The 27232-nt window shown below is 35.3% G+C and overlaps 2 protein-coding genes across 2 annotated transcripts; both read left to right on the forward strand.

Annotated features, from left to right (window-relative positions):
- The first annotated feature begins 754 nt into the window (after positions 1 to 754).
- Positions 755 to 21311, forward strand: LOC122002757 (pinin-like). The gene is made up of 10 exons (XM_042558061.1): positions 755 to 894; positions 999 to 1094; positions 1181 to 1240; positions 1330 to 1506; positions 1574 to 1687; positions 3286 to 3357; positions 16328 to 16411; positions 16494 to 16594; positions 16970 to 17054; positions 20726 to 21311. Exons 1-10 carry the CDS (start codon positions 817 to 819, stop codon positions 21080 to 21082), a joined length of 1224 nt encoding a protein of 407 aa, XP_042413995.1. The 5' UTR covers positions 755 to 816; the 3' UTR covers positions 21083 to 21311.
- A 1213-nt stretch (positions 21312 to 22524) lies between these two features.
- LOC122002758 (BOI-related E3 ubiquitin-protein ligase 1-like) lies at positions 22525 to 24913 on the forward strand. The gene is made up of 4 exons (XM_042558062.1): positions 22525 to 22654; positions 22763 to 22848; positions 22924 to 23213; positions 24203 to 24913. Exons 1-4 carry the CDS (start codon positions 22566 to 22568, stop codon positions 24722 to 24724), a joined length of 987 nt encoding a protein of 328 aa, XP_042413996.1. The 5' UTR covers positions 22525 to 22565; the 3' UTR covers positions 24725 to 24913.
- The last annotated feature ends 2319 nt before the right edge of the window (positions 24914 to 27232 follow it).

Genomic DNA, 27232 nt, shown 5'->3' on the forward strand with positions numbered 1-27232 from the left:
TATTACAACTCGGAGTAATTTTTCCAAAATTATTATACTTGATGAAACAAGTCAGGATGCCACGCTTGGAATCTATGCATTGATCTTTGATTATTGTACTTTAACTATCAACATATCAATTTATTTTTTTTAATTGGACGATTGATTTAAGAACATTAGACTGATGTATTATTCACTGTGAGCACTTTTTAATTTATTTGGATGATCGATGGAAAATTTTTATAGACCGGATCGATCATCCTCAAAATTAATCGGTATAAACTGAATATCTGATATCAATTAAAATAATTTTAAAAGAGTAAGATGGAAATGAACAAAACTAAAATAAATTTCAAGGAGGAATATGAAAATCAACTAAAATGAGAAGTTAACTTTTAATGGGTTTAGTGAACAATTGATAGTTCAATTTGTACTAATCATGTCTGAAAGTCGATGGGATAGAAAGTTGAGGATGTGGCGCTCCCGTTGACCACTTGTAGACTCCGTTTCGATCTACAATATAGATTAAGTTAATGTCGAACCAGAGAAATGGTCCCCGACGCCGACGATAAAGTAGAAGGTGGAAAAAAAAATGAGACTAAAAAAAACAAGAGAGATATTATAACATGGGATTAGGTGATATTTTGATATTGTTTTTTTTAAAAATGAGAACATTATATGCTTAAAATTATTTGAAAGTATAAAAAATCATATAAAATAATTAACATAATAATAATTTTTTTAATTAACCTGATACCGGTAGGGCAATAGCGTGGAGCGACAATATATATAGCCAAGCCATCGAAGGGAGCCGCGACCATCGAAGCTGGAACCAAAATGGCTAGCAGCGCCGCTGAGAAGACGGCGGACGAGCTCCGTAAGGAGATTCAAGAACTCCATCGACGACAGAGGGAGGTGCGTAGGAGCCCTTCTCCCCTCTCTCTCCTATCGATCCTTCTTAACGACACCCCGTCACTTCGTTTTTTTTCCGCTAAACCCTAACTCCTTTTCGCTGCCAGATCACGGAGCGGCTCCGAGATCCAAGAGGCATCCGCCGTGGTGGCCTGGCTCAAGGAAGCGCAGCAGGACCCCGCAACCGTGGTGTCGTTCGACCTGTATGATAACCTAACCATTGCACATCCAGATATCTGGTTTCATTTTGGTTGTTTCTCCGTCTTGATATTTGTGGTATGGGTTTCAGGCGGTTGATGCGGAGGACCAGCCACCGCAAAAGAGACGCCTGTCTTCTGCCATCGTGAAAGTAATCATCTTTCTGATCAATTTACATATACTCTGTTCATTTTCAGTGTTTTGTTGCAAAACTTGATTTTTTTTTGGGTTTGCATGGAGTTGGAGGATGGAGAGATCAAAGAAGATGCAGGCGCAGCAGAGGGTGGCAACACAGAAGATCCTCTTTCCAGGGGTGGTATTGCTGCCAACATGGATAGGAATGATCAGAATATGTCTTATCCACAGAGCAATGTTGGTGGGTTTAGAAGGGATGGTGGTTCTAGGATGCGGAGGATGGTGAGCTTTTTCAACCTAACGTTTCATTATTTCATCTGTTTCTAATTGTGTTCGGTAAATATGCTAGGATATTGATATGGCATTACCTGAGCCAACACCAAGAGAGCCCAAATTAATTCAGGATGCTAGCTTGATAAAGAGGAATAAAAGGATGCTGGGTCAACTATTAGGGACGCTGGAGGTAACTCTTTTAGTTAGATACACTTTAATTTATGGTTTCTTCATCTTTTGCATTGTGCTTATTTATGAAAATAAAAATATAAAAAAGAGAAGATGATGCCTTTATCAATGGGTTTTTTCAATTACAATTAAGTATCCAAATGGATGAGTGACCTTATTATTCACCATATCTGTATGCTGCATAATATATGTTCTTTAAACTATTTTTCTTAAATAAAAATGTGTGCAAGCTCATATGTATATCACATGAAGTAGCAGTTAGTGAGTTTACCAAGTGGTTGAACTTGAGCTCAATACTTCATTGTTACATAACACTAAAAGGTTATAACAAAGTGAGGAAGTGTGCAAGCTCACATGCATATCGCATGAAGTAAGAGTTAGTGAGTTGACCAAGTGGTTGAACTCAAGAACAATACTTCATTGTTACATAGGAACACTAAAAGGTTATAATAAGGTGAGGAGGCATGAATACAAGTTAATGAAGCCAAAAAAGCTCCTAAAGGAGTGCAGAAAATGTAGAAAGATATTTCCATTTTGTGCAATATGCTGTGTTTTGTAAGAAAGCAAAGAGAATCAAGTTCTGCAGTAGTCCTGTTTTTGTGGAGGTTTGCTGTGGAAGATTGCTTGGTTATGATGGAGCCAACATGTTCCATGCTAGGCTTGCAATGCAGTAAAAATCTGGCTGATGTAGGGGTGGGAAGAATGAACAGAAGAGATCCTGGAAGGAGGTGATGTTTAGGGAGTTTTTTCAAGGTCATAATGCAGTACTGACAAAACAAGAGATGTAGGTGCATACCTGACATGAAAATAATGTAGAAGCATTGTGGAGAATCCAAGTTACCATAGTCTAGCTCATGTGCATTATTTTTAGTTTGAATGTGTGCCAAGAGAATATCTTAACCTTCAGCGTTGAAGTGGATCAAGTCTTTGTGGATGGGATCACAACCATCACCATCGATGAGGGTTGACTAAGTGGTTGCCACTGAAACAGCTGTTGTCTGAATCTGACGAATTCTGTGATTGAAGAACTTCAGTTGCTTGTTTTTGGAGTAAGAGGAAGCATTATCTCATGACAGGATTGTGGAAATGCAGACGTCTTCTTGGGAGAGAAAAGTTTTCAGCAAAGTTAAGTGGGCATTCAAGTTGCAGCTGGCAGAAAAGTTCAAGAAACAAAATTCCTTTAAGCAGCAGCCAGCAGTTCTGCAAAAAGTGGAGGATAAAGTGGTTGTTTGCTTGATGAGTGCTATATTGACAGAAATCTCTGACTGTCTAGAGTTTCTTCCTTGTGTATTGCATCAGGCTAGATTATGCAACCTGAGCCCTCTCAAAAGGAGGTTGGCATGCATGTCAGTAGTTGGAATGTGGTTTCTGACATACCAACTTTTCTAATCTAAGGAGTGTAATTATCTAACCCTACTCAAATTAGCTATACATTCACTGATCAAGATGCATGATAAAAAACTTAAATTATGCATATATTTATAAGCTAGATTAACTATACAACATAAATAGTGCTGTTACTATCAAATTTGATTATCACTGTTGATTCCTAATCTGATCACAAAATCATATATTAAACTTTGTATATTGTCAATGCAGAAATTTCGTGAAGAGGATGAGAAATTATCATCAACAGAAGCATATATGCGTAGATCAGATTTATTGAAAAGGGTTTGTAACCTTAGCTTCAACCTTTGCTTATTCAATCTGTTTTCTTTTGTGATCTGTGTTGATAAGGTTTGTGTGCACAGTTCTATAGATTATGGAAGAAATCTTTTAAGTGGAAAAATCAGTATACTTTGGCTACTAAAGAAGTATTATCCATGCTAATGACAACCTTGAAGATTCATAGTAGCTATAGGTCTTCTTGTTAGGAACAAATTTTCATCATCATCAGTATAGAAAGTTTAGAAGGGGAGCCTTGGCGCAATGGTAAAATTGTTGCTTTGTGACAAAAAAGGTCACCGTTTCAAATCTTGGAAATAACCTTTTGCAAAAAGCAGGGTAAAACTGCGTACAATAGATTCTTCCCCCGGGATCCCGCGTGGCGGGAGCTCCGTGCACTGGGCTGTTTTTTTTATCAGTATAGAATATTTACTTGCCATGCTAACATGTTATAACCAAGCTTCTTTATGAAAGCGATTGAAGGTGTACCATATGTTAATCTATAGTTGTTTTTCTATTTTAATATAATTGATAAAGTTTTACTGCATTTACTCTACATGCGATCAGCATGGTTTTATAAAGCCTCCCACTTTAGCCACACAATAGGTTGTGTTGGATGATCTTGAAAGGGACCACTTAGCGACCACATATGACTACCAACCCTATTTCCTAGCTTATAATTTGTAGATAAGCCTTGTAAGTGATAAATACTTTAATACTTAAATATATAATTTTTTAATATTTTAATACTAATCACATGCCTCCACTAATGCCCATATGCACTTATGCAGTGAGTTCACTACATAGTGCCTACATGTGCATTGTAAAATCTTAGTGATAAGTGTTCACAAGAGTTAATATTTGAAGTGCTTTGGTTGTCGTCGTGTTGGTTTGGATTATTTATTTAATTTAGATGCTATTTTGCATTTTATGTTAAAATTTTAACTATTAATTATCATTAAAGAAAATTTAATACAGTATGAACCTATACTTCTCAAGTGTTTGCCTTTTCTTTTTTGTGAAATTAGTATTTATCCTTCCAATTTTGTTTAACCTTGGATTCACTTAACTTATTTGACTTTCCTATTCTTAGGACATGTTTCTCATAGGCGAATGAGCTAGGTTTGAACATACGCAATCATCTAAAATATTCTCGAGCTCAAGCCCTTATTGAGCTCCAGATATTGAGGTTTTAAGTAAATTTTAACGTGTTTACACACTTTGTGTTTTATAAACAAGCATAAACAAATAATTTTAGGTTTTAAAGTATGTTTATACTAAGTGAATAGTATGCATAACAAACTAGGCAAAACATCTATGCAATATGACCTTTTAGCTTAATAAAAAATAAAATTTTCCCAATGCATATAAAAAATGTTGGTGTTATTGTGCCTCAAATGACTCAGTGCAACCTTGGATTTTGATATTTGGGCAAAGGTCCAAGTTAGTCCTTGCCTTACAGAGACTTGGAGGAACACTCATGAAATTTGGAGTAGTTTTGGAGCATGACTTAACATTGTCAAATTGACAACTCACTGGCTTGAGGTTTGAAAAAATTGAAGATGGTTGTATGAGGCAACCAAGTGACTGCATGATAAGGAGCATTGAGGACGATAGCTAGAGAAGGCAAACTATGTAGGTGAAGTGTGAAGGATGGCACGTGGAGGAGCCGATGACTTGGATGCATCTAAGCGACAACAATCTTGATGGGAAACCATCTTAAGGTGAAATCAATCTGTGATGATAAAAACTCATGGTGAGTTGTGAGAGTTGGAGGTAGAACTCAATATAGGCGAGATTCGATTATTAAGAAGATCATAGTTAGGAATCTAGTCAATTGAAACTTGAATCTAGTCGATTGGTGGAGTCAACTGATGGAAACTTTCAATTGATTTGATAATTTTAAAACACCAATGCATGTTCGAGGTTTGTGGTTTGGTTTAGTTAGTTGATGGTTAAGTTGATTAGATAGTAGACTCAGGCCAAGGAGTGAGCAAACGTAATATTTTTGTTTGAGGTTTGTGGTGTGGTCCATTGTGGTTTGTTCCAGTTGATTGATGGTTGAGTTGGTTAGGCAGTGGACTTAGGTTGAAGAGCCAACGAACAAATGGAGTCAACAAATAGAATGTGTCAATTGTCTAAGTAGTCAACTGATGGTAGCTAGGTGGAGGAATGATGGTCAACGAAATAAAGTTCTTTCCTAAGCCTTCGTTTTGTAATCAGTTTTGTAAGAGGTTTCTTCACCTTCGGTAGTTGATCGAGAAGGAGAAAGGAAAATGGCTTTCTGGAGTAACTGACAGATCATAGGCCGTGAAGTAGGATTCTTAGGAGCTCATAAACCCCACGTGATAGCGATTGGTATGTGCCTTTCTTGTGTTTATGTTTATTTCCATTACTAAATTGTTTGTAACTTTGCTAATTGTTTTGCGGTGTGAAGTCCTAGAAGGTCGTGAAGCTAAGCAAGGAAGTCACGAAGGCATGGTGGGCAAAAGGCACGATGATAAGTTCTTGTGAGGAGAGTCAAGTGCACTTGTAACATGGGAACAAGTGGGAATAGACTTAGAAGTGGACTTGACCTTAAAAGTGGCTGGAGTAACAGGAATTATACGAGTGACTGGAGTGAAAGGAATTATCTATCGGTGCAAAGGTTGACTGCCCGGTTGACTCATGGTTGAACAAATAAACAAAATGTTTTTATTGTATGCTAGTCAATTAAATAGTCAACTGATACATTAACCATTTGACTAATGCCTTCATCAGTTGACTCGACACCAAATAGAAATGAATAGAATGCTTCTGTTTAGGTATTGTTCGAGTGCTAGTTGACTAGGCATTTGACTAATACATTGATTAGTTGACTTAGAAGCAAACAGAACTGCAGTCCATTGATTAGTCAATTGTAGCTAAGGCAGTGGATTGTATAAATCAATCATTTGATGTCATAACAAGGATTTGTGAGGAGCCATTGATCTAATAAGATCAAGTTGTAACGTTTGGATTTGCAACTATATTGTTCACTAGTTGACTGATGGATAAGCACAGTCGATTAATCAGGATGTGAACAAACAAAACAATAGTGAAAATAGAAGTCTAAAAATACAATACCTTAGGGGTGGACCAAGGAGATAAAAAGTTTTTAGATTTTTCATTCCAAGCTCTCTACAATCACTTCCTGTGTTTTAAGATTCCCTTTCTTCCTGACATCAAATTGCTATTCTTTTGTAAGAAGAAATAGTGTAAGAGGTTCATTCGCCTTTAGTTGGCAAGAAGGAGAAAGTTAGTGGAAACTTCAGAGGGTGATTTGTCGAACCATATTAAATACTGTCTTGATTTACTTATATTATGTTTTGTTTGTTTACTGATTATGCATATCTTCTATTGCACAAACTAATATTGTACCATACACCCTTCTCTGGGATTCCTCATTGACGGGAGTTTCGTACATTGTTGCACAAACTAATATTGTACCATGCACCCTTCTCTGGGATTCCTCATTGACGGAAGTTTCGTGCATTGTGCTGTCCTTTTTTTCTAAATAAGGAAACGAACGAAAGTGAAAGAGTCTAGTGACTACCTCCCCCCACACACCCCCATTCTTTTAGGATCAACGAAATTAGAACCAATAGGAAAATTAAAATGAAAAAATAAAGCTATTACATCTTTGGGATTACATAGAAGTTCAAATATCTTATGTCTAATTTGAATGACAACCAAATTATTGATACTAAATTATATGCATAGTAAATAATTTGTTATTTTTATAATATTAATATTGTTTATAATCATATTATTATTCAATTATCCATGTTATTCGGTTGACTTAGACCCTTAATTACATCTAAATTAGATGTTTGAACAAAAATAAATTTTTATGCTATCCTGGATAAAAAGAGATTACTAAGCTCTGTATCAACAACAACATCATTAAGCCTTATCCCACTAAGTGAGATTGGTTATATGGATCCTTTTATACTATTGAGCTATTATCATTTATATTTAAATAAATTTTATCTTATTTTATTATTGCTAACCAAGTCTTTTTTTAATCTTTCTCGTCCTCGTTTGATGTGCACATTTGTAATAATTTCACATCGCTTAACTAGAGCATAAATAACCTAACTGGAGCATCTATTGGCTGTCTATGTACATGTTCGTATCATTTTAAACGTGTCTCCCATAGTTTTTCCTCAATAAGTACAATCTCGACTTTCTCTTTAATATTTTCATTTTTTATTTTGTCCATCCTTGTATGTTGCACATTCACTTTAACATCCTTATTTCTACAACTATCATCTTCTACACATGTATTCGAATTATAACTCAACACTCAGCTCCATATAACATAGCAGGTATAATCTTTGTTTTGTAAAATTTTCCTTTTTTCCTTAGAAGTATTTTATAATCACAAAGAACATTCGATGTTCTCCTCTTTTTAATCATCTTGTTTGTATTCTATATAAGATATATCTCTCAATCCCTCTATCTTTTTGCAAAAAAGTTTTTAAATACTTAAAGCCCTCGGTCACCTCGTCATTTATTATCTTAACAATTATCTTATTGCATCTAATATTATTAAATTTAAATTTCATATATTTTGTCTTTACACTACTAAGCCTAAAACCTTTCACTTATTACGTTTTCCGCTATGCTTCGAGTTTAGCATTTACTCCTTAATATGTCTCATCTATCAAAATAATATCATCTGCAAACAATAAGCATGCCGGTACAATATCTTGGAGTGAGTTCGTCCATGATTATTGACTATTTTTATGCGAAATGTTTCAGATGATCCGTCTAAAGTTTTCACTCTTGTCATTACATTCTCATGCATATATTTTATTAATTCAATATACACTATGTTAACACCTTTATTTTCTAGAATTCTTTATATAATTTCTCTTAGGACTCGTATCATAAGTTTTTTCTAGGTTGACGAATACCATGTGTAAGTCTTAATTCTTAATATTTTTCAATTAGTTGCTTGATAAGATGTAATATTGTTAGTCTTACAAGTATAAATTAAAATTAATTTTCGGTCACAGTGTTTTCCTTCTTTAGTCTTTTTATTATTACTCTGTTTAAAGTTTCATAGTATGACTCATTAGTTTAGTACTCCTATAGTTTACATAATTTTATTCGTCTCCTTTGTTAAGATATAAGGGAACTAAAGTACTTACTAAGATTTAAAATCTCGACCCGTGCAGATGTTTCGGTCCTAGATCGGAACGATACGATTTCGGTATCGGATCGTGCAGTGTCGATAATGTTTCGGTATTTTTTATTTATATATATAGTAATTATTAGATAAATATATTTAGTGTATAATTTAAAGATAAGTTATATATTAATTTTATATAAATTTTCATTATTAAACAACTTAATATTGTTAGAAAAAATAATTAAATATGATTTTCTTTAAAAAAAATTGATCTATCAAAATTCAAATTAAAATTGATACATTATAATATCATAATATGTTACATTACTAATACTAAAAAGAATGACGTGAATCAAATTGAAGGGTTCTTGTAATATTTTGCTTAAATAACCTATATAGTTCTCCAGTGTTCAGATTAAATAATTATAATTATATAAATTAATACAGAATATTATTTTATATATAATAATCATATAAATTAACTATTTATTTATTTAATTAATATTTTAAATAATATATATTTAAAATAGTAAAAATAATTAGAATATTAATTAAACATTAAAATAGTAAAAAAAATACAAAATAATTAAAAAATATATAAGAATATAAATTTGATTTATTATAATTTTTATAAAATTTTATATATTTTTAGAATTTTTAAATAAAATTTAAAACAGTAAAAATAATTTCAGAATATTATTTAATAAAATTTATTAATTTTTTAAAACTTTTAAATATATTTTTTATATTGTATTAGGATAATTTAATTATGGTTTATGAAAATCTCTTTAAAATATCACAGTTAAGTGGGAATTATTTGATTTAATTAGGGTTTTGCACAATAACGCCATGTCCCACACTCGAGACGCACTCGCGCTCACGATAAGCTCGCGACCCGCGGATGCCTCCGATTGCGCCGGAGGCGTCCGGCGACACCTCCGGCAGTACCGGAGGCGTCCGGCGACACCTCCGGCGGTACCGGAGGCGTCCGACGACGCTTCCGACGGCATCGGAGGCGTCCGACGACGTTTCCGATGGTGTCGAAAGCGCCTCTAGAAACGTTGCATTGCGACACCTTCGGCGCTTGCGACGCTTCAGACGTCTCGCGACGCTTCCGGTGGCGCCGGAAGCGTCTGGCGACGCTACCCATGCTGTTGCGCTTGTGCGATTCTTCTTGATGCACATGGGGACGCGACGAAATCGGTGCTGGCTTGGTGTCGGTTTTGGTGCACGGGCGGAACAGTAAGTTTCGTCCGTTCCGCCCGTCACGGAACGAAATTTTGAACCGTGGTACTTACCCTCCATTGATTTGATATTTTTTTCGTTTTTAATATCAAGTTGAACTATTTTATAAGCCATTCAATACATTGCTTTCTTAGACCCTTCCATACCTCTATCGGAATATTATCAAGTCTGATTACTTTTCTATTTTGTATCCCATTTAAAACTTATTCTCCTTTTGAAATTTAAATTTTATAATAAAAATTTAAATTTGTATACTCATTTAACCTACTTAAATTATCTAAGTTAATTTGTTCACCTAAATCTAAATTAAAAGTTGATGAAAATATCTCTTCCATCACCCTTTTATTTTCTTATCATTCAATAGTACCCTATTCATTCATTTTTAATACATCTTATTTGTATAACATCTCTTATCTTCCTTTCTGTCGCTTTAGTTATTTTTGTAAATATCACTTTTCTATTTTTTGTATTCAATTTTCTATACAAGTGTTCATAGGTTTTATTTTTTGCTTCATTTTCTCTTTCATAGCCACTATATATTTTTAAAAAATTTCTCATTCTAACAAGCTATAATACCTTGTTGTTTGTTTTTTCTTCACTTTCTTCTATACTTTCTCAGTCCACCACCAACCTTCTTTACTTGACGATGCATGACCCGTTGACTCACTTAGTACATTCTTGATTATTATTTTCAACTTTAATGTCATCTTATCCTATGTCGTATTCGAGTCACCAGCGGGTCGACAAGAGGGGAGGGGTGAATTGCCTGAAACAAAAAAATACCCTTCTCGTTCTTTCAACTCTTAAGGTGCAACAATAATAAATAAAAATAAAAGAACAGAATTAAAGAAGAGACTCAAGGATTGACTTGATTACAACCTAGGTGGTTGTTAATTCAAGACGGTTGAAAAGCTCAGTCAGAATCTTCTTCTTTGAAGGCGGAGAAGCTTTTTACATAATAAAAGCTTAAGTAGTTGATAGGAAGTTAGTACAAGAGTTGATGATTAATTCCCTAGCTCCAGGGCCTTTTTTATAGGGTCTGGAAACTTTATCTTCGACTTGAGGGCGCCTCCCATAAGCATGGAGGGTGCCTTCATCGTGGCATTTAGATAAAGTTTTATCCAAATGCGAAACAGTCATTTTGACTGGTTTGAGGGCACCCTCAACGCTATGGAGGGCACCCTCAATGTGGAGGGCGCCCTCAATGCTACAACGTATAAATAGCTCCAGTTTTCCTTTGGATCTTCCGTTGCTCCTTTCGCTTGGGTGATTGCGGCCAATCGAAATAGGGTTCACTCGAACCCAATTTCTGATCTTCTCCTCGAGCAGACTTCCGCTCCGGCTTCTCGTCCCTCGAACGTCGTGTCCGTCGGCTCCCTTCCCGTGCCGTCATTCTCGCCAGTTGCGTCTTCCGCTTGACTTCCTGTACTCCTAAGCTCATGCACACTTAGATACAGGGATCAAAACTAAACAGGACCTAACGTAACTTCGTTGATCATAGCAAAACAACCACGGGGTCCAACAGTCTCCCCTTTTTTGATGTGCATCAACTTAAGTTCAAGTTAGGGTAATAACAGACAAGTAATAATTTAAGGAAATTACCATACTAATAATTTAAGAATAAAAATTGCAATAAAAGGAATTGCAACATTTAAATTAAAAATTTTCTAAGCTAATTTTTTTTTCGAAGTTATAATAATTTTCTTCCCCTAAACTTGTATCTATTTCTCCTCCTTTGATCACATAAAAAAAATCAATGTAAATTTTTTTAAAAATTCCGAATAAAAATTTTCAAGTTAAACAAAATTTGAAACAATTTCCAAGTTAGAAATTCCCAAAAAGAATTTGAAATGTTTAAATAGTTGACAAGAATTTAAAAGTATTATCTTAATTGCTTATCAGTTTGTCAATTAAACATTTAATTCGATAATCGACTTCCAGGCTGTGGCGAGACACCAGACCTTCTTGGTTATTGGATTATCAACCACTTCTAGACAAAGCCTTTTAAGGAATTTAAACATTTAATTTCTTCTGAAAGCCTTGATTAACAGAAGGTATAATCTAGATATGATTTTGGAATCCAATAAAGGTTCCTTCCTACTGAGTTAGTTAGATATCTGGGGGGGGGGGGGTACATATCCTTTAGGTATTCTTCTAAGTTGTCCTTGATGTTTTCTAATGTATCAGTTTATTTTTTCATAAATCTTAAGTTTTGACTTTTGAAAATTGTTTGGTTTTTGACAACATGTATCTGTTTTCAAATTTTCAATTTGCAATTTTAATTTTTCATTTTCTGATTTCAAGTTATCTAACATTTTGTTTAACTCAGCATTCTCTTTTTCTATTTTTACTAAATCTTTTGAAAGTACTTTAATGAACTTAAAAGAGTGCTCAGGTGAAAGAGTATGTATCTCACTTACCGTAAGTGCTAATGCTCTCTCTTCATTGCTGTTTTCTTCCGATGATCCTTCCCCTTCATCTATACTCATTTGGTCTCATCTTCTTCTTGATGGATTGCCGTTAGGGCTAGTCTGGCGTATGCTTCGACTTTAGATTCGGAGGATGATGAATCATCCCACGTGATTTTGAGGTTATGTTTGGTCCGAGCTGGTTTCTTGTTCTTTTCCTTATCTTTGCTCTTCAATTTTGGGCAATCGTCTTTGATATGCCCTTCTTCGTTGTAGTTGTAGCAACGGACGGTCTTTTTGTTTCGCTGATGCCTTCTTAACTGCGATTTAAACTTATTAGACTTAAGAAATTTATTGAACCTTTTTATTAATAGAGTCGTTTCGTCTTCATCGATGGATGTCTCAGACTCTTGATCTTTCGCTCTTGTCTTTAGGGCAATGTTGAGGTTTATCTTTTCTATGTTTTTTGAATTTGTGATTCGAGATTCGTGAAGTTTGAAAGTAGAAAATAGATTTTCTAGTGTACTTACCTCAAAATCCTTAGAGATGTAGTATACATCTACTAAGGACACCCATTCTGAAGTTCTCGGAAAGGGGTTGAGCGCAGACTGGATCGAATCTCGATTTGTTACTGATTCTCCGAGATTGTTTAGTTGAGTTATCGACTCCTCGAGTCGTGCTTGGAGTTCGGAGATTTGTTAGCTGAGTTCGGAGGATGTCCCGACTTGATAATTTCGCTTCTGAAGTACCTTCGTGGAGCACCAGGAACTTCTCCCAGAGATCTTTGGCGGAGACGTAATTGTTGATTCGGTTGACCTCCTGGGGCGGAATGACGCTGAGCAGATGGAACTCTGCTTTACCATTCGTCACGAAATCGACTTGTTCTTTTTTCGTCCATTGATATTCTTCTTTATCTTTTGGAACTACAAAGTTGTATTTCATTATTAACAAAATTTCAAAATCTGTTTTGAAAAATACCTCCATCCGACTTTTCCATTGTCCGAAGTCTTCGTCGAATTTTGGAGGGTGAATGCTTGCACCGGCCATCGTCTTGATCTTAATGCTTTAGTCGGCGGTTGGGTTCTGATACCATTTGTTGGTGCAGCGGGCCGGCAAGAGGGGAGGGGTGAATTGCTTGAAACAAAAAAATACCCTCGTTCTTTCAACTCTTAAGGTGCAACAATAATAAATAAAAATAAAAGAACAGAATTAAAGAAGAGACTAAGGGATTGACTTGGTTACAACCTAAGTGGTTGTTAATCCAAGGCGGTTGAAAAGTTCAGTCAGAATCTCCTTCTTTGAAGATGGAGAAGTCTTTTACATAATAAAAACTTAAGTAGTTGGTAGGAAGTTAGTACAAGAGTTGATGATTAATTCCCTAGCTCCAGGGTTCTTTTTATAGGGTCTGGAAACTCTATCTTTGGCTTGAGGACGCTTTCGTCGTGGCATTTGGATAAAGTTTTATCTAAATGTGAAACGGTCACTTTGATTGGTTTGAGGACGCCCTCAACGCTATGGAGGGCGCCCTTAATGTGGAGGGCGTCCTCAATGCTACAGCGTATAAATAACTCCAACTTTCCTTTGGATCTTCCGCTGCTCCGTTCGCTTGGGTGATTGCGGTCAATCAAAATAGGGCTCATTCGAATCCAATTTCCGGCCTTCTCCTCGTGCAGGTTTCCGCTTCGGCTCCTCGTCTCTTGAACGTCGTGTACGTTCTTCTCGTCCACCGATATTCTCTTCCGTAGTTCTTTCGTCCCTCGGACGCACCGAGCCCGTCGACTCCCTTCCCGTGCCGTCCTTCTCGCCAACTGCGTCTTTCGCTCGACTTCTTGTGCTCCTAAGCTCATGCACACTTAGACACAGGATCAAAACCAAACAGGACCTAACTTAACTTGGTTGATCACATCAAAACAATCACGGGGTCAAACAACCGTGTATTTCTCCTAATACTTGTTCTCCTACTCTCATTAAATATGCTTTGTTTTTTATATTTCAACTTTTGCTATTAATTTTAGGTGTTGCACACATTTGCCTTCTATTGATACTATGCTTGATGCGTATATCCAATATTATTAATTTAGGTTGAATCGTTAAGTTTCTCTAAGGTTGACGTTACAATCTTTACAAATCTTTTTTTCCTTCTTTTTAACCATAAAAAAATCTACTTGCGACTTATTGTTCCTATTTTTGAACGTGGCCGTGTTCTTCTCTTTTCTTAAAAAACATATTTGCTAGTATAATATTATATGTTATTGCAAAATCCAATATATTGTTTCCTTCTTTGTTTCTTTTTCTAAACACATAGCCCATCATATTTCTCATTTTTCACTCCGATATCCACATTTAAAACCTCCTATTGAAATCATTTTAGTTGACGGTATGTTTTGCAATACCTAGTCGTCCCAAAACCTAGATTTCGTATTTTCATGTAATCCTATTTGAGGTGTATATATGTTAATTATATTAATAATTTCTTTCACCATTACTATTTTGAGAGTTATACTGCTATTCTCCTTTCTAACTACTATTATTTCATCTTTTAGCGAACTATCTACAAAATACTTATTCCAATTTTTATTTTTCTCCCTGTGTATCAAACTTAAAACATGAATTCTTTATCATTTTTGCATTCTATCCTACTCATTTTGTCTCTTATATACATAGAATATTAATTATTCTCATAATCATCGTACTACTACCTCTGTGACTTTACCTGTAAGCGTTTTTAGATTCCATGTTTCAAATCTTAGACAATTAGTTATACTATTTAACTTATGGTGTGAGAACTTTTGCATAATTAATACTACACTCAAGTTTTTATGGAGATGTAGTGGTTTTGCCATGATGCTACAGTTGGATTTTGCAATGCGCACATTCCAGAGAACAACAGAATATTAGCATAATAGTTGATGAATTTATTCATTGAATATTTTAGTGAAAGTCCACATGGGCTGGCAACTTGACGCGCAATCCTCATCTTTTTTCATTCGGGCTTGGGATCAACATTGGTGGATTTTTACTGAGCCCTCTTTCGATTAACAATAACCTAAATGGCAATGAGTGAGAGAGATGACCAAGAAGTATGTTTAATGAGGTATATTTTGAAGCTTGTGGTGGCTCAAGCTGCTGCAAGGCTCAGAAATTCAAGGTGATATTGTAGCAAGCCACAAAAATTCCTTTTCATTCATGTGAGTTCAATAAAATTCAAGTTTGGATCAGTGATATTTAGTTTGTACTCCAAACCCAACTCGGTCAATTTTCAACTGATTTTGTTCATTTAACTCTTAGTTTTATGTAATTCAACTGATCCATTTTCTAATGTAGTCTTAAGTAACTCTTTGCAATTTATTCAAGGGGGCTTAGTAGGCTCCCAGACACCCACAGTTTGATTCCCAATTACGGCGTATTTATAGGGATTTTTTCTTCAAATAGGACTTGCAATTAAGGGTTGTTGGGCTTTTGGGCCACTCCCGCAAGTGTTTCCCGATTTATCCTAGTGGCTGGTGGGAAACTTTCGTGGGGCCGGACCGGTCATCCCAAGCTTGACATTTTTCAGCTTGATTAATTATTTTTTTTTTTTAAAGTAAAATATGATTGCTCCATTCATGTAGTTAAGAAATTGCGTTCATATATTATTATAACCTAAGATTGTAAGATTTTGGTGAGAAGGGGAGCCTTGGCGCAACGGTAAAGTTGTTGCTTTATGACCAAAAGGTCACGGGTTCGAATCCTGAAAACAGTCTTTTGCAAAAAAAAGTAGGGTAAGACTACGTACAATGGATCCTTTCCCGGGACCCCGCATAACGGGAGCTCCGTGCACCGGGCTGTCCTTTTTTTTTATTGTAAGATTTTGGTGGAGTTCTGGCCCATTCTGAAATTTTACTTGCATACCTGTTTATAAGCAATTATTGTTATATATTAAACAATACAAGTTCTTAGGGATTCAACGTGAAATATATAGTGCAGCCAGGGAAATCTTTTCATTACCTTTCTTCCTCCCTGGTTTCTTTCCCTTGTAGCAAATCTTTTCGTATTGACATAAAGTTTTTTTCTTGTGAATCTTTTACTATTATCCTTTCTTTATGGTACCTCGTGTAAATTCGAATCACTTTCATTTATCTATACAGTGATTGCCATGCATTTTAAGTAGTTATAACTCAAGCAGGCAGAAGAAAAGGCTCGAGAAGAAAGTGAAAAATTAAGGCAACAAGAGCGAGAGCAAATTGCTGAGAAACGGAAACGTGATCTGGTATATCATGTTTTAACATGCTGTGTAACCTGGAATGCATTTGGAAGTAACTAACTTTTTGCCTATGTCGTGGGTATGATAGACTCTTCGAGCTCGTGTTGCTGCTAAGGCACAAGAGAAGAAGTGGGAGTTGATGTTTCTCTCCTGGTCTGAACATCATAAGAAGCTTTCCAACTTTTTAAGGTTCAGATGTTTACCAACTTTTATTTGGAAATATCCTACCGTTGTCTTTGCTTCATCAGATCTAAATGAATTTCTTGATTATTGCCTCTTCTCTGTAGGACGCTTTGCTTCTGAAAAACTTAAACTTTACATGTCAGCAAGTTGATTCACTTTTTTCTTCCAGCTAACTTATTGTTTTAATCAAACACTTCATTTTTGTAGGTTATTTTTATTTCTGGCCCAAGTGTCCATATAGACAATTTATTTCAGACAGATAAGTTTCTGTTTGTATGCATAGTTTTTGCATTTGATGCGACAGGAAGCTTCTCTACTAATGCATTATTGAGATTCTCAAACCTGTTTTAATTTGTTAACTATTTTCCATTTTTCTATCAGAACCAAGGCAGAACCTCCTATATACTATCTGCCAGCCAAACCTCTTCTTGATGATCCTGCAGCAGTTGAACAGCAAAGAGAACAGGCATGATTAATCCAACTCTCACTATTTCCCCTAGCTTTCTCTTAAGTTGGCATGTGTTACATTCTGCATTAAGATTCATATTGTACCGGTAGCCTGAAAATCTTATCTCAGAGAAGACAAACAACAACAACAACAATAACAACCAAGCCTTATCCCACTAGTTGGGGTCGGTTATATGAATCCTTTTACTCCATTGAGCTCTATGTCCTACTATATTATCATCTATACTTAATTAAATTTTATCTTGTTTTATTGTTGTTAACCAAATTTTTTTTTGGTTTTCCTCTTCTTCATTTGATATACGTGTTTGTCATAGTTTCACATCGCTTGACTGGAGCATTTATTTGTCGTCTAAGTATACGCCGTTACAATTTTAAACGTGTCTCTCGGAGTTTTCCCTTACTAGATGCAACTCCGACTTTTTCTCTAATGTTCTCATTTCTTATTTTGTCCATTTTCGTATGTCCACACATCTATCTTAACATCCTTATCTTTGTAACTCTCATCTTTATTCATGTGATCTAGTCATTAGTCTATTTCCATATAACATAGCAGATCTAACTGCGGTTTTATAGAACTTTCTTTTAAATTTTAGAGGTATTTTACGGTCACATAAAACACCCGATGCTTTCCTCCATTTCAACTATCCTGCTTGTATTCTATGTAAGATATCTCTCAATCCCTCCATCGTTTTACAAAAATGATCCTAAATATTTAAAGCTCTCAGTTCTGGACAACTCATTCTCTTCTACTTAATAATTGTTTCATTACTTCTAATATTGCTAAACTTAAATTCTATATATTCTGTCTTTAATCTACTAAATCTAAAACCTTTCCCTTCTAGTATTTCTCGTCAAGATTCTAATTTAACATTTACTCATTCACTTGCTTTATCTACCAAAATAATATTATTTGCAAATAACATGCACCATGGTACTATGTCTTGAATGTACACAGTGAGTTTGCCCATAATTAGTGTAAAAAGATAGGGACTTATAACAAATCCTTGATGTAACCCTATTTTTATTGGAAATGCTTCAGTTATTCCACCTGAAGTCTTTACTTTGGTTGTTACATTTTCGTACATATCCTTAATTAATTCAATATATGTTACGCTAATACCTCGTTTTTCTATAATTCTCTATATAATTTCTCTTGAAATTCTATCATAAGTTTTTTTTAAGTCAATAAATACCATGTGTTAGATCGTATTTTTGCTTCCGGTATTTTTCAATTAATTGTCTAAAAAGATGTAAAGTTTCTATTATCGACTTTCAAACCATGAACCTAAATTGATTTTCAGTCATTGTGGTCTTTTTCTTTAATTTTTTTTCCTAAAGTTTCATGGTATGACTCATTAGTTGAATACACCTATAGTTTGCACAATTTCTTGTCACTTTGGTCTCCCTTGTTGATTACTCCTATAGTTTCCTCCATTGATTAGACATTTTTTTCGTTTTCAATATTATGTTAAATAATTTTGTAAGCCATTTAATATCTTGTTTCTCTAGACACTTCCATACCTTTATCGGAATATCATCTAGTCCAACAGATTTTTTATCGTGTATCCCATTTAAAGTTTGTTCTACTTTTGAAATTTGAATTTTACGATAAAAATTTAAATTTCTATGCTCATTTGACCTACTTAAATTACCTAACTTTCATTAAAAAGTTGATAAAAACACTTTTTCCATCATTCTTTTATTTCTCCATCGTTTACTAATACTCTATTACATTAATCTTTAATATATTTTATTTGGATAAATCACTTTAGCTATTCTATAAATATCTTTTTCTCCTTCTTTTGTATCTAATTTATGATATAATCGTTCAAAAGTTGCATTCTTTGTTTCGCTCACTACTTTTTCTTAGCTTCTTTCTTGAATATTGCATATTTTTTTAAATTTTTCTCGTTCTTATAAATATATAATTCCTTATAAGTTATTTGTTTTTATTTCACTTTCGCTTGTACTTTCTCATTCCACCACCAAGATTTTTTTACTTAGTGGTGTATGTCCTTTTAACTCACTGAGTACACTCTTAACTACTATTTTTAACTTTGATACCATCTTATTTAAGTTGTATTAGAGTTATCGTATATTTTATCTAATGCTTGTACTTTTACCTTCTTCTTAAATATATTTTGCTTCCTATCCTTTAACTTTCACCACTTAATTCTAAGAATCGTATATATTTTCTTTCTATTGATATTATGTTTGAGATGTATATCCAACACTATTAATTTATGTTGTGTAGTTAAGTTTTTTTCAAGAATGACTTTGCAATCTTTACAAATCTTTCTATCATTCTTCTTAACTATAAGAAAGTCAATTTGCGATTTGTTATTTCCATTTTTTGAGCGTGACTAAGTGTTATCTTTTATTAAAAAACGTATTAGCTAATATAAGGTCATATGCTATTGCAAAATCTAATAATGTTCCCTACCTCATTTCTTGTTTGAAACCCATAATTCCCATGTACCCTCTCATATTTCTCATTCTTCACTCCGACATGTCCATTGAGATCACCTCCTGTTAAAATCATTTCATTTGGTGGAATATTTTACAATATTTTATCTAAGTTGTTCTAAAATATTGATTTGGTTGCTTCATCTAATCCTACTTGTAGTGCATATACTCAAATTATGCTTATAGTTTTCTAACTACTTCTACAACTTCATCCTTTAACGAACTATCTATAATAATATCTACTCTATTTCTTGCTTTACTCTTTCTAGTGTACCATAACTTAAAATCCAAGTTCTTTATCATCTTTGCTTTCTCACTTACTTATTTTGTCTCTTGTACACACAAAATACTAATTCTTCTCTTAATCATCGTATTTACTACCTCCAGTGAGGGTTCCTGTGTTTCATGTTCCAAATCTTAGATTATTAGTGTTCCTATCATATTTATTTTTATCCAACTTATGATGTGAGAACTCTTGCCTATTTAATACTACACTCAAGTTCTCATGGAGATGTAGTGATCCTTGTTTTTATGTTATAATCGGACCTTATAACGTGAACTCTTGCATATTTAGCACTACACCTGAATTCTGAAGATGTAGCGGTCCTTGTCAAGATGTTACAGTCGGATTCTGCAACACGTTCCTTCCGGGGAACAATATAATATTAGTACAATAGTTTAATGAATTTATTCATTGAATATTTGTCATAGTTCTAACGTTAGCGGACAACTTAACGTAATCCTCCTCCTTTATCCGGATCTGAGACCAGCCATTACCATGACAAGCAGAGTTAAAATCTTGTCTCAGAGAAGAAATTTCATTAAATTTGTAACCCTTGCTGCATAGGTTATTCAAGAAACTGCAACATATATTGTGACAACTAATACTGGTGGTTAACAAAATTCTGATGAGCTGCCATGACGAATTGCATGCACTGTTAATTTGATATGCTGTTCTACGACTTTTTCCATACATTTTGGTGGTGTTAAATGAATAACCATCATTGTGCTTGTATTTAAATGGTTGGTGGACCAGCCAAATTTGTTGGTGCGATGCTTCTGTACATCAAATTCGTAGATTGATTGATAGCCACGTTTTTACGGCAAGCTTTGTAACAACTGCTCTTAAAGATCAACTTGGTACATTCTTTGACACAAAAACTGCTTTATGATGAAAGCTAAAATCTCTTGCATCTTTTTTAGGCTTTTATTAAATGGAAGACTGCAAGAAGGGCTGAGCTTTCAGACTACCAAAAGCAGATCGAGGAGCAATTTCTATCAAACGTGGAGAAACAACTTGAAAGGTGGCAGAATGCTAGGAATAACAGGAGAGCTGACAGCCTGGTGAATCTACAGGAGACAATGGACAAGGAGCTGGAAACACATCAACTGGAGCATGGTCCAAAGACACGGAGGATCGCCGGAGGCAATGACGACGAAGAGGATGTGGAGGATATAGCTGCCGAAGATGAGTTAATGGATGAGGTTCTCGGGGCACATGACCAGGAAAGGATTGATGCGGATGCAACAAAGATTTCTGACGTTGATAATGGCAATTGAAGTTGGGCAGTAAGGCAATTGATAGTCATGATAATCTCTACTCAACCGTCTACTTTATTTACTCAACTTGCCCATGTTCTTAAAATCTGGGTTTGTGTTCACTCCTTGTTTGGAACGGCAACTTGTTGTGGCCTTAAAGATCTGGAGTTGTTTAGATTGGCAAAAATGTGTATCTGCACTCCGCTTCGGTTAATTCAGTCGCCTAACATGAAAGCTGGTTGCTTTTAAAGATTCTGTTGATACTTCATAATTGGCTGATTTATAAATGAACAATGGTCTTTAAGCACGTTCAACTTCATGCCTGAGCATGATTATAAAATCTTTAGACATGCTTTACTTGCTGCTAATCTATACGACAGATTTCGAAGATGGTACAACATTGATTGCAGTTGTTGCCAATTTTGAAATGATTTGCAGTGATGTATTTTTTTTTTAGTAATCTAGGTATTTAATTCTTCCTATAGAAGTTTTTTATCAATAGCGTAGATGAGTTATTAATCATCAAGATAAATCGGAAATAATTACAGGTGATCTAATGTCACATTTTTTTTTTAAATTTGCATGATATAATGTGCTTTGGGTGATATTTGAACTTTCGAAAATTTGCTCATCTCTTACTATCACACCAAAACCCCAGGCGAGATTCTGTAAGAGCCTTCAAAACTTGGCTATCAATTTTGATTTGCATGTGGTTAGCAGAGTATTTCTACGAAGACTAAAATTGTAAATAGAAAATATTTTTAATTATTTTAAAAAGATGTGGATTAAAAATATTTGCGCATTTTTTTATCTTAAAATATATTTGTTTTAGCTTGTAGATTTGATACTGTTATAATATAAAATAAAATTAGTTATACTTATTAAAATTTATTCCAGCTTAATTAAATTGGGGGCAGGTCCTCTGGTATATATATAAAAAATAGGTTAAGGAATAGACCATTTATAATTATGGTCGGATCGTGATAATAATTTTATCATAATTGATTATGATTTTTCTCTAAATTTACTATCTCCATATTATAATTTAGATTGGGACAGATGACTGATGACTATCGACAGTGGTCAAGTGACTATGTAGCTTGACGTGGAGCGGGAGATCTCTGGGCAATCATCCGTCTCAAATTCAAATTATAATTTGGGGGACGATAAATTTAGATAGGTATCATAATTTATTGTGTTCCGATAACAATTATAAATTAAATTTTCTTCTATACTACTATATTATTTTTATTCAAAATCACTATAACATATAACGATCTTATTTAAAATTATTATATAAATGTAATAACTTTTGTTAAAATTATAATATGTATTAGTTTTCGTTAAAATTAATAAGAATATGTGACCGTTTCAATAAAATTGCTATGAATTCTAATTAAACAAAGATGCTGTTTTAATATTTTTAATAAACTTTGTCGTTTTCTGGCCCAAAATATCTTTCTTTTGCCGCTTTCCCTTCTCTCTCTCCCTCCTTCTCCTAGCCATGGCATTCTTCCTGCAGCAGCGCAACTTCGAACACCACCACCGGCGGCGGCAGCAGCAGCAGAAGCCGCAGCAATCCATTCTCTTCAGGTTTTCAACTCATCTCGTCTCCTCAATTTTGTGTTTCTTCTCTCCTCTCTTTCAGTTGACGTGACCCGAAATTCCGCAATTCCCAAACCACTTCTACGGCAAAAGCAGAAACTTTGTGCCGATTGATGGCCAAATCTCGCCCCCGATCTCCTTGCCCAATGCTGCAAGCTTCCCTGACCCTCCTCGCCCTTCCGGTAATCTGCTACCTTGCGCTCTTTTTAGGGTTTCCTTCCCGTTTGCTTCTCTCATTAATTTTTGATTAATCGCAGTCGTTAACGTTATGGGCCTTGCACCTGGCCCTACGGTGGCGGAGGACGGATGGGAACCGAGGACGAAGCGGCTTAAGGAGCAGGATTCGCTAGATGACTCGCAGATAACGTCCATCGATTTCCTGCAGACGGGACCAGTGTCCACAGGGCTGGGACTGTCACTGGACGACCGGAGAGTGGCGGTCTCGTCTGGGGAGTCGCCGCAGCTGCTCCTCCGGGTTGTCGATGAGGAAATCGATCGCGAGTTGCAGGGAATGGAGGCTGAAATGGACCGCTTTATGAAGATTGAGGTATTGACTGTTCGCTGTAGCATCGCTAAGTTTGCTATAGGTTAAATTCTGTTTCTTATTTTATGCTTATTGTTGCTCCATTGTCTCCAATTATGAAGTTAGGGTGTGAAGTTAACGTGATGCATTCAATATGGCTTCATCTTTTGCATCCTATTCTTTCAACTCAAGTGCAAAAAGGATATGACTGCCCTTTTGTAGCACACCAAGTTTGTGAATGATTTGGTTGTTGTTGCCTAGATCAGTTGTGTTCTGAACAATTGCTTGTTTTTTTTACTGATTGCCATTTAAACATCACCAAAGCAATGTGCTTCTTGTGAGAGATTCATCTTTTATCGATGTTCTACATCTGTGTTCTCTCATATGATAACAGAGCAATGTGTTTAGTTCACTAATTATATAAATAAGTATAAAATGTCTACAAACTGATAAGAGCTTGAGTTTAGCCTATGCACTGATTGACATATTTTCTTCTCATCAGCATTCATGCTTTTTTTTAAATCTTGGCAATGGTGTGTGCCACTTTGAACGGAATGGATGAATTCATTGTCACCAGAGATATACGCTTGTAGTGTCTAATTGTTTTTGCATGTTTGTCGTTGATTTGTTTTTAAAAGCTATTCCCTTTTGAAATGAACCATCATTGCTTGCTGTTTTCTGGTAAACTTGCTTGTGCGTCAACAACATTTGAGTAGGACAGGTTGTTATGTCGAACACCCTACTCTCCTGCTTATTCCTGCCGAGCAGAGAGTTGATGTTGCAAACTACATTGCCACCATGATAAGAAGTAATTCTTTCTCTTTTGGAGCTGGTTTTCTGGAATGATATCTGTTGTTTAGGTGTTCAGGTTCATCACTGTAGGTTGTTAGTCAGGTTGAAGTGTATACCTTAATGATTATGCATATCCTTTCAAGGTATATTTTTGTGTACCATGCTGTGTATCCAGTGTTTGTACTATCGTGCACTAACATGATTTACTCCCATATTTCTAGGGTGAGCGTCTAAGACAATCAATATTAGAGAAGGTTCAAGCGAAACAGTTTCAAGCTCTTGCGTTGGTCGAGGATAAGATCCTCAAAAAGATGAGTGAGAAAGATTCAGAGCTGGAGAACATGAACAAGAAGAACATGGATCTTGAAGAACAGATGAAACAATTGTCAGTAGAAGTAGGTGCTTGGCAGCAACGTGCAAAGTACAACGAGAACTTGATTAACTCGCTGAAGTGTAATCTCGTGCAACTTAATGCTCAGAACAGGGACAATGAAGAAGGTTGTGGTGACAGTGAAGTTGATGACACAGCCTCTTGCTGCAATAGTGATGTCAATTTGCAGCTCATGTTAAAACAAAACAGGAACTTGAAGGAGACTGCTTGTAAGATTTGCGGAGTCAAGAAGGCTTGCATGCTTTTATTGCCTTGTCGGCATCTTTGCTTGTGCAAGGAGTGCGAGATCAAGTTCAACTTCTGCCCGCTATGCCAGTCCTCAAAGTTCATCGGCATGGAAGTCTATCTATAGTGAATTTTGTTGCCTATGGCTGCCTACTTGCTCTTGTATAATATGTTGGACTACTCTTATTGATGACTTGCTATATGCTAGAAGCTATCAATTGCTGTTGCATACAATGCTGTAATGGGTATTGTATTTGAAATTTGTAAAAGCCTCCACATGATGTGAATCCAGTCTTCCACAGAAGTTTAGAATGTCTATGAGTGACTTTATAGCAAACTCAGTCTATGAACAAGCCATCCTTCAAAGGATAGTGACAAGTTTGATGCATTTCATGGTTTAGGGTTTTAGGATTTTATGATACCCCAAAGAGTTTCAAGATCTATGCTTGACTCATGGTATGTTCACTGCTAGAGTTCATGTGATTTGAAGCTCGTGGAGTCATATATCAATGTTTCTATCGGGTCGGTTTCTGTCATATCAGCTTTTCGACTTTTGTCAGATCGATTTCTGTCGAGTAGGCTTCTATAAGATCGACTTCTATTGGATTGACTGTGGATGTACTGAGGAACATAAGAACTTGGGCAAGGATCTCCAACGATAGTAAGTGGAAAGACTTTATATAGGGAGTGGAAAGGTGACCGTTCTAAAGGGAGCCCAATCCTCTGGACCGTTTTTTACGGTCCAGGGGATGATCCCTAAACATGTATTGATGGGGATGAATGATCCCTACTTATTTTATAAGTGGATGTTAAAAGCGGTCCAGGGGATGATCCCTAAACATGTATTGATGAGGATAAATGATCCCTACTTATTTTATAAGTGGATGTTATGTATTCCACCAATACATATTTAGGGATCATCCTTTGAACCGTAAAAAATAGTCGTCCAGAGGATCAGTCCTCTCTAAAGGTCGTACCTCTTTCCTTTTCACCAAAGGACGTGACCTCTCTCTGTAACTGATGCTTTTGTAATCGTCGTTAATTGCCGCACCGCGTCCAAGTTCAGGAGTGGCTTGGACTTAATTCGGATGTGACCTAGATTGACTCGACTTGAAGTCAATTAGAGTTAGCTGACCCGAGCTTGGCCGAGTCAATCTTAGTTTGACTTGGATTCATCATGAGAATTGAAATGGACTTATTGTTGATCGAGTCTTGGGCTGGCCAAGTGGTCTATGTAGTCTCCGTCTTCATCACATAACCTACCGTATTTCTTAATGTCTTTTTTTTTTCCTTTCAATTTATACTCATATAGTAGTTGACAAAACTAGTACGTGGACTCAAAATATCCAAAAATCAAATATGAACCCTTGTTGTGTTCCTATGATTAGTGCATGAGTTTTGATGTTTGAACAAAAATTTAAGTTAAATCATGTTCTGATAGATCAAGGCTAATTTGATATTTAGCAAATGAAAGTCTTGATAAGTTAATATTAATTGGATGCTTAGCAAGAAGAGGAAGATCCGGAAGCAAAACTTCTTAGCAACTTAGAGTTGTCTTACCATAGCGCATCCAAACTCATTCAATATATTTGTGTCACTAGAAGGAATATTAAGTTGAGAACTCATCTCATGTGTTTCCACTATGCATAGATTAGATTCAAAGATCATTGATTGAATCAATTGTCTAACATGCTCTCTCTTTTACCATAAGTGTTAAGAAAAATGATATATATAGGGAAAAAATCTCAAAAAAAATGTAAATAACAAATAATAAAGTGATGGACTCACAAAAAATAAAAATAGTGGGCTATGAATTTATATGTTTATTCCTGAATTTTTTTTCGAGATTTTTTCTATGTGTATATCATTACTCAAATGTTAAATACTATATGGATTTCTCCCTCATCCTCATAAGATACAAACATACAAAATAGTTATGCATAACTCTTTTAGTTCCAACCCCTAAGTGTTAAAGTATGCTAATCATATTATGAGAAAAATAGTAGTCTCAAGTCTAAAGACTAGTTGCACTCTTTTAGGTAAGACCCCCATTGAACTAGATAATTGTCTTATAATAAAAGTACTAATATCAAGTTTAAGGACTAGTTACACTTATCGACATGAGGACCCCATATAAATAGGAAATATATCAAATAGGTTCTTATAACCAAGGGCAGAGCTAGGTTATGGCCAACCTGGGCTCTAACCCGGGGCTGATGAAATTATAATTATTATAATTATATAGCAACTACGAACTGGAAGTTGCTATTATAATACCGCTAAAAGTTAGTTTTAAAAAATAAAAATATTGGCGCGGATTGAGTGTTATTTTGATCTAAATTCTGCATTTGGCCCTTCCATAATGTCATAATACAAATTTTAAAATAGTATTACTTTATTTGCATGATAAAAATGCAACTTAAATTAATGAATACAATGATAGAAAAAAAAATCTTACCTTAATGCAAATTGTGATGGCTGAGATTTGCCATTGAGATATCTAAACTCAACTCAACCCAAAATCGGGCCAGTCTAGCTCAGCCCAACATTGCCGTATAGGGCCTGTATCCGGCCCATTTGGCATCGCTAGGACAAATCTGGTATATCACTGAGCATCCAGCAAGAGTCGGTTCCA

The sequence above is a fragment of the Zingiber officinale genome, chromosome 7A (genome assembly GCF_018446385.1).
Source record: "Zingiber officinale cultivar Zhangliang chromosome 7A, Zo_v1.1, whole genome shotgun sequence".
Taxonomy (NCBI): domain Eukaryota; kingdom Viridiplantae; phylum Streptophyta; class Magnoliopsida; order Zingiberales; family Zingiberaceae; genus Zingiber; species Zingiber officinale.